Source organism: Lactuca serriola, chromosome 5, assembly GCF_051521515.1.
Source record: "Lactuca serriola cultivar US96UC23 chromosome 5, Lser_US96UC23_V15, whole genome shotgun sequence".
Classification (NCBI taxonomy): domain Eukaryota; kingdom Viridiplantae; phylum Streptophyta; class Magnoliopsida; order Asterales; family Asteraceae; genus Lactuca; species Lactuca serriola.
In genome coordinates this window covers 78,347,871-78,355,675 of record NC_136412.1, presented here as the reverse complement: position 1 = coordinate 78,355,675, position 7,805 = coordinate 78,347,871, and the positions used below count along the sequence as shown (strand labels likewise).

The 7,805-nt window shown below is 39.0% G+C and overlaps 1 protein-coding gene across 7 annotated transcripts; it reads right to left on the bottom strand.

The window, feature by feature from the left end:
- Positions 1-4,476: 4,476 nt before the first annotated feature.
- On the bottom strand, positions 4,477-7,109 carry LOC145052677 (ras-related protein Rab7-like). 7 transcript variants are annotated; one of them, XR_013684139.1, is made up of 6 exons: positions 6,512-7,107; positions 5,960-6,013; positions 5,510-5,612; positions 5,253-5,386; positions 5,066-5,146; positions 4,477-4,969 (listed from the first exon to the last, which is right to left on the bottom strand). XR_013684139.1 is itself a non-coding variant. In XM_079000534.1 (6 exons), the coding sequence occupies exons 1-6, from the start codon at positions 6,111-6,113 to the stop codon at positions 4,614-4,616; spliced, it is 522 nt and encodes a 173-aa protein (XP_078856660.1). In that variant the 5' UTR covers positions 6,114-7,109; the 3' UTR covers positions 4,477-4,613. The 7 variants fall into 7 exon arrangements, 2 of the variants coding, with proteins under 2 accessions (XP_078856660.1, XP_078856661.1); XR_013684140.1 differs by having other exon boundaries at positions 5,960-6,009; XM_079000534.1 differs by lacking the exon at positions 5,066-5,146 and having other exon boundaries at positions 4,477-4,668; positions 4,750-4,769; positions 4,904-4,969; ... (1 more) ...; positions 5,510-5,617; positions 5,988-7,109.
- Between the last annotated feature and the right edge of the window lie 696 nt (positions 7,110-7,805).

Here is a 7,805-nt window from a genome sequence, read left to right as displayed (position 1 = left end):
GGACTGGATTTGATATGTTTGGTATTCCAACCCGGGGATTGATTGGGCCAAACATGTGAGGGATACGAGAGTATTCCCTCCTAGGGGTGATTGGAGCCGTCGTAGGCTCGCCTGGTATTCCAGCCCGAGGCTGTTTGGGCCAGGCATGAGTGTTCGTATTCATTAGTGGATCGATTATGTATGATATTCTGAGAACCGAGGGATGCAATATCATGTCAGTGAAGAGGGTTTGCTCCAAGAAAAAGGGAAAGTTGGGTTTCTGATACTTTGGACCATCAGGATTTTGTCAAGTTGGCAAGGTGGTATGAAGGATAGACCTTATGAAAAGGTCTGATTAGGATTCGCATCACCTTTCACGATTCGCACTTGTAAAAGTGTGTCATGGATCAGGAGGCGGTAGTAACGTTGGATGGCATTCAGGTCGGTGAGCACCTGGATTTTGTGGAGAGGCCTATGGCCATTCTGGAGAGAAGGGTGAAGGTTCTACGGGGCAAGGAGGTACCTTTGGTGAGGGTATAGTGGGAGCACTAGAGAGGGTCCGAGTGGACGTGGGAGCCGGAGACAGAGTGCTGGAGCACGATCCAAAGATGTTTACCGCAGCAGACTTCAAGGACGCTAGTTCAAGTGGGGGAGAATTGTAACGCCTTGATTCTCAAATACCAATTTATGTTCATAAATTCTCGTGAATTCAAGATCTACTCGCCGATTTGGTTGCCTGACTTGCCGAGTAGCAGCGGGTTTGGGCCACATGTTTAAGTGACCAACTCGCCGAGTCGGAAGAGTGACTCGACGAGTTGGAGCTGGAGGGTGAAACCCTAATTTCCAGAGTTGGCACCCTATTTAATTGATCATTAGCCTCCCTTAGTCCCTTTGCAGCCTCTTGGGAGTCCAGAAACCCTAATTCGTGTGAGTATGCTCCATTTTTGTGTTTTAAAGCTTTGGAAGGTGTATCCTTGTAAGAAGAACTTGAAAAGAAAGTGACTAGGAGCAAAGGACTTGTGGGGATCTGATATATACCTCAGATGGCATCTCTTGGAAGGTATCAAGTCGTTACCTTGACCTCATTTCATTCTAAATCTCATTGGTTAAAGTTTTGGGCTTTTCTAGCATATTGTGAAGCTATTGTGGGTATGAGCTCAGATATGAAGTTGCAACTTCAGATCTGAACTCTCCTTGGTCTCTAAATCCATAAAGTTATCAGCTTGGGCAAGTATGAACCCCTCCTTAAGCGTAAAACCCCTTTTCAAGCTTGGTTTTGGCATTTTGAGTCATTAGAGCCTTGCATGCACGTAAAGTTTGCAACTTTACGTGATAAGCATGCCTTGGGAAGTTGGATTTGTAGTATGGAGCCTTAGAATGGCTTAAAAAGCATCTGTATGGATGAAGGACTGAAGGGACTCGGTGAGTCGCATGGTAGACTCGGCGAGTCACATGAAGATGGTCATGAACTCGACGAGTTGGATGAACAACTCGGCGAGTCCGATGAAGATTGCCTTGGGCTCGGCGAGTGGCATGGTGACTCGGTGAGTTGGCAAGTTATGTAAGGAACTCGGCGAGTAGCTGAGGGTACTCGACGAGTTGAGGTCAACATGGACTGTTGACCTTGATAGTTGACTTTGACTTTGACCAAGGGTTGACCGTTTTGACTTTTGAGGATAATTGGTAAGCGGGTATTTATGAATTGGATCTTTGGTGGTTATGGGTGTTGGAGTTTGGGGCAGTGTTTCGGGAGTGTGATTTCGTGGTTCAGTCCAGCATTGCAAGGTGAGTTATCGTCACTATATCAACAGGGTCTAAGACACCAAGGTCGGCCCTTTCTCGGATTGTATACTTGTATTTTTTGATATGCTTATTGATCTGTTAGATCGGTGTCCTGGTAAATTAGGACGATATTATGTTAGTGACCTGGTTTAGGTCGGTATCCTGGTTAGGATTGTTGCTATGCTTTGTGATCTGTTAGATCAGTTTGACTGTTATATATATGCATGATAGTGTTATATGATATCTATGTGCACATGATTGTCCTGGTTATAGGATGATGCTATGTTAGTGACCGGTTAGGTCTGTATCGCGGTTATTGGGATGTTGTAATGATTTGTGATTTGTTAGATCGGTTTGACTGTTACATGATATGATCTAGAGTATGATACTTATGTGTGCATGTTTGTTTGGTTGGGGGTTGGTTTGAGGTGGCCCTACTTTGAGTTGTAGGCCAACATACCCGATGAGCGGTCCGGATAGGTTGTAGGCCCTGCGAGGCGGTCCAGTCATGCCAAAGGCTCGGGAGCGGTCCAAATAGGTTGTAGGCCCTGCGAGGCGGTCCAGTCAGGCTGAAGGCTCATTATGCATGCTGTTCTGTATTTGTTGATATGGTATGATTATGATTATGGTTATATGAGGTTGGTATTTTGGGGGTAACTCACTAAGCTTCTGGGCTTACAGTTTCAATTTATTTTTCAGGTTCAGCGGATGGCCGCGAGTAGGCGAAGGCGTGACCGTACACTTCCTCGATTGACGATTATGATTTCTGGGAACTCTAATGTATAAACTATTTTGAAAACAAATTATAATAATTGAATGGTTTCAAATGATTTAAATTGTTTTAAATTGGTTGGAATTTTATGGGTGTTACACACCACCTCACGGTGGTGGCGGCGGTTCTTTTGATTCCCAGCCGAGAAACACATGCCCACACGAACACGCTTGGAGAACGGCGGAACAACAACGATACAATGGAGCTTATGCGACTGAGTCTTCACCGGTGCTGACCTTCTTTTCTGATGGCAAGAGATGGCCGGATGCAGCCCCGTCGTGACGAACACTTGGTGATGGCGTCGGCGGTCGCGAACTGCCGTGTAGCGGCGGGAGAAATGGAGGAAGGAACAACATCAGCCACAACGAACGCAACCCAACGCTTTGAACATCACGTCGGGAAACGACTCCCCCTCCTCCTTGGCAGTGAGCCGACGACAACGCTTCTTGTGGTCTTCGGCCTTCACGACAGCGGTGATAACTTCAACGGAGGTGGTGGTGCGGCGCCGGAAATTGCGAGAGTGGAGGTGGCAGCTGGACTCACAACTAGGGTTAGGGTTACTCGGTAGAATGTATACCCGACCACCCCATCAAACTTATCCCATAATGCCACCTTTGGCCCCTCCCTTCCCCTTTTCTTTCAACTCAGCCCATATTTTACCTTTTCAACCCTGCCCTCTGAAATTCCTTTCAAATCAAGCCCAAAACTTACACTTTAGCCCCTAACCCCATAAAATATTTTCAACTTTAATCCAATATTTACCAAACAGTCACTGTCTTCAAAAATCCCTTCATAATAAGCCCATAATTTGCTAAACATCCCTCAACCTTTAAAATACTTTACAAACTAATCCGAAAATTACATTTTAACCCCCTAAACTTTCAATTATAACTTTTTAACCCCCAAAACTAACTCCTTGCTACACTATTCCGCTTTTAGGGCTATTATTGATTTATTAATTTGTCTATTTATTTATTAAATAAACGGGGTGTTATAGTTATGGATCAATTTGGAGAGAAATTTGATCGTTATGTACACGTTCAAGAAACGAAGGCGAAGATGTTGAGTCGGGTAGAATAAAATGTGATAGAAACACAATCGGTGATTCAAACAAAAACCAATATGGAAATCTTGAAAATGAAAGCGGATGACCTCGAAGGCGAAGATTTGGAGCTATTTCTCGCGATGAAGGAGTCCGTTCGAGTCCAACGTGGGAATATGGGATAGTTTTTTAGTTAAGCTTGGTAATTTTACTTTTTTTTATTTCTAATGTTTTTTTATTTTTTTTATTTTAATTAATGTGATTTGGTATTTTAAATTAATGAAAAATAGTATTTAAGAAAATTATATGATTTGTATGTAGTTTTGATTTAAATTTAATTAAAAAATAAAATGGAGTGGTGTGTTTAGTGGTAGGTATCTCATGGTTAGTGGTAGGGAGTATAGTGATGATGTAACACCCACCACTATAGTGGTTAGTAATGGGTATAACGGATGACCTTAAAAGAAAAAAAAGTCATTTGTAAGCACCAACGGGTTTAAGATAAAAACTTTAAGTCAGCCACTTCTCCAATATATACATATACACGTGTCCTCTATACAATGAGTTGGATAGATCTTTTTTTTATAAAAACTAGAGAAAGTACCCATGCTTTGCATGGGTTGGGAAGGGATGTATTTTTTTTCCTTTATTGTGTCGTGGATGATCAATATAAATGGTTCATGTGGTCTTTATTTTACCAAAGCATTGCAGAAATTGTCTGATGGTCAATGTGGTGGCGATAAACTGAGACATAAATGGTCCCTGTTATAGTTAATTGTTATATAAATGGTATTTGTAATAGTAAACTATCCTAGACTCATACGGATCATTGATTCACATCCATGCAATGATAGCATTGTACTTTGAGAAAGCAATACATCCCTACGAAAAGAAGCGATAATTGGTTTGTATAGTTTGATTAAATAAAGATATGATGCCATAACAAAGAAATAAACGATAACAAACAAATAAACAACATTGCTATTTGAAACCATGCACCATTTTGATTAATGTCCCAACTCAAGAGCTTACACCGTTCTATGCCAAATCTTCAGCTGGTATATAAGGAACTGCACCTCCAAACTCAGTTAACCTACATTTTATAAATTAAATCAACCAATAAATTTGCAATAAGAATAAAAAAATGAACTAATATCGTATCGGGTGAAATTACCATTCTGTCCAAGTATTGATCTGGCATTAATGAAAAAGATGTAACCGTTATTGATTATGAAGCCAAAAAGGGAAAAAGTACATCTTTATTGCATAGATATGTTTTTTTTTACCCTTTAAAATAAAATACAATAGGGTCGGGTCGGCTCACTTACAACTGGATCAAAATATGGAATGTTTCCTTTTGAGGCACACCAAGCCCGTGCCTTTTTCTCTGAAACCTGCATAACCATTATTTTAGATTTATTATAATAAAAACCCACAAATCAATTTCAGTTTTTTTTTTTTAATTTTTGTTTCCCACTGAAAAAACATACCACTCTGCTGTTGCCACCATCCACATCAACTTTGTTTCCAAGAACTACAAACGGGAAATTTTAAGGATCTGAAGAGCTCGCCTGCAACCCATTTTATCCAACCAACTATTATTATTATTACTATAATAATCATAACAAAATAATATTCGGTGGATAAAATGTTATCCCCAATCCCTTGTTAGCATACCTGAATAAGGAATTCCTCCCTCCAGTTGTTGAGATCATCAAATGACTTCTGAACATTCACATCATACACAAGAACACAACAATCTGCACCACGATAAAAAGCAACTCCAAGGGTCTGAAATCTTTCCTGTCCAGCTGTATCCCAGATCTAGAACAATCACTACGTATCAAATTACAAATTTGGTCCTCCAACTTGTGGTTTAGAATGCTTTCATAAGGACATGCATCTCCAATAAATAAGCATCATTAACAACTAACCCGTAGAATGAAGAACCTATCCTCAAATTCAACTTCTTTTGTCAAGAAATCAGCTCCTATTGTTGTTGCCTTGTATTGATTGCTAAACTTCTTGTTCACATATCTAAAGTTAAACATTAAGGGCACACAATAATAATCCCCAACACTGGCTTGGGTGATCTTCATTGATCATATAAGATTGATGTAAATGTAAAGTTACCCAACTATCTTTATAAAAAATTAACTGATTATATAATTGTTAGATTACAATACTTCAAGTTGCAATAATCAAATTTAAAGCACATTTGAAAATACCTTCTTGCATGCCACATATCACATGAGCTTCATGTATTCTAAATTTTCAACTTGTTGGAGTTTTAGAGACATGAAAGATGTGATTGTGGATCCTATTTGATTGTTACACCCAAAGACTAAAGGGAGAATAGAGGTAAATGGTGAAAAGGAATAAACCTTAACAAATCTAAGTTATACAGGATATTGATTCATCAACGATGTCTTGCCTACCTTGCATCACATAAAACAACAAATTGGTAAGTAAGTCCAAGAATGAAATATATGCAAAATTTACACAGATATACATGAAAAGAGATGAGTGCATCAACATACGCAATCTGAAAACCAATATTTAGGAAGTTGAGAAGTTAGATCAAACGAATTGTCAAAAACAAAGATTTTATGATAGTTTGCACTTGGAGCTCGCGATTTATATCAAGTTGTTTCTCCTATAGTAATCAATAATACATCCACTCATATGAAATTGGATCCGAATAGTCCCTTAACCTAAATCGATTATTTCAATTCTAAATTCGAACTCCGTGATTTAGAACTATTGAAACTACCTTGGAAGTTGCAATTATTTTTCTAAGCAAAATCTAATCGTGGGAAGGAAAGAGTTGAACTATGTCACACCATTTATTCGTTGAGGGCTTTTATCAAACAGGTGTCATGCGATATATATAAGTTAGGATTTTCGCATAAGAACATCGATTTCTTTGACCATACCTCGTTATCTTCCAAAAGGAATAGGAAAATGGATAATTCTAAATGCTTCCAATTGCTGTGAAAGGAAGAAGGAAGAATTTGGACAATAATCGATTTTGTTCCTACCCAATCCTTCCTACATCCCTAACGGAAGACCGAGGACTGTCCTTCTCCCCTTTCCCGATCATTACCGTCGACTCCTAATTGAAGACGGAAGCGATGGGAAATTACCTAGATATTGGTAATCCTAATCCCTCCAAAAAAGAACGATTTACAGACAAACCAAAAGGAGACAAAGAAAGAGGTGGAGAAGATGGTTGTCGTGGCGGTCGACGGCGTATAGGGTGGCGATGGTCATGGGGGTGGTGAGTTGCATCATAGAAAGAGGGGGCAGAACGCATAATGGAGCAATAGCAGTGGTGGTAAACTGAAGAAAGGTAGAAGGAGAAATTAGGAAGGAAGACAGAAAGATTGGATATCGACGAAGGGGGAGGAGCGGCAGAAGACAGATGAGAAGAAGAGAGACAGAGAACAGGTCGGTGAAAAAGCAGATGAAGCGGTGAATGGAGAAATGGCACAAAACGATGAACCGATGGGATGATGATGCCAACGTCAAACGGTGAAGATGTAGCACGTGGAAACAACTATGTCTGATCATACTAATCTATAATTGTTGAAAAAAAAACAAAAAATAAATAAAAAAAAATAGAAGTGGTCGAATCAACAACAAGAACTGTTGAATTGGGAACCCTCCTTTTATATAATTATATAATTGTTATAAAATCTATAATTATCTTTTTTAAAAAATAACAATTAGAAATGTTTTTTCTCTATAAATAAAGTGTAATATTGAGCTAATTCAAATCCCATCCGGATTCTATATTTCTAATCTCTTTTAATTTTGAGGGATAATATGTAAATGTTTATTTGGATTTTGGAGGCTCTAAAGATACACAAGTTCTCAATATTATGAAAACCTTCTGTTTTTTCCAAATTCAAATTAATTTAATGTCACATAAAATCTCCAAACATCACAAAATACTGAAAAATGACCATGAAAGATAATAAATGAGATGTCGAAGATATCACTTTAATATGATAATAGTGTATGGCTAGTGAAGATATCACTCGTGTGGAAAAAACAACATTGTAGACACGAGTGAAGGCAATATATGATGCAACTTGGGAAAAAACCCATAAAATCTTAATGGTCGGAACATAAATCAAATATGAGGTCGTTATAAAAGACTTGCCAAAATGACTAAAAGTGGGTTGGTATATCCAAAGAAGAAGTGGAATGAGTGAAAAGGATATT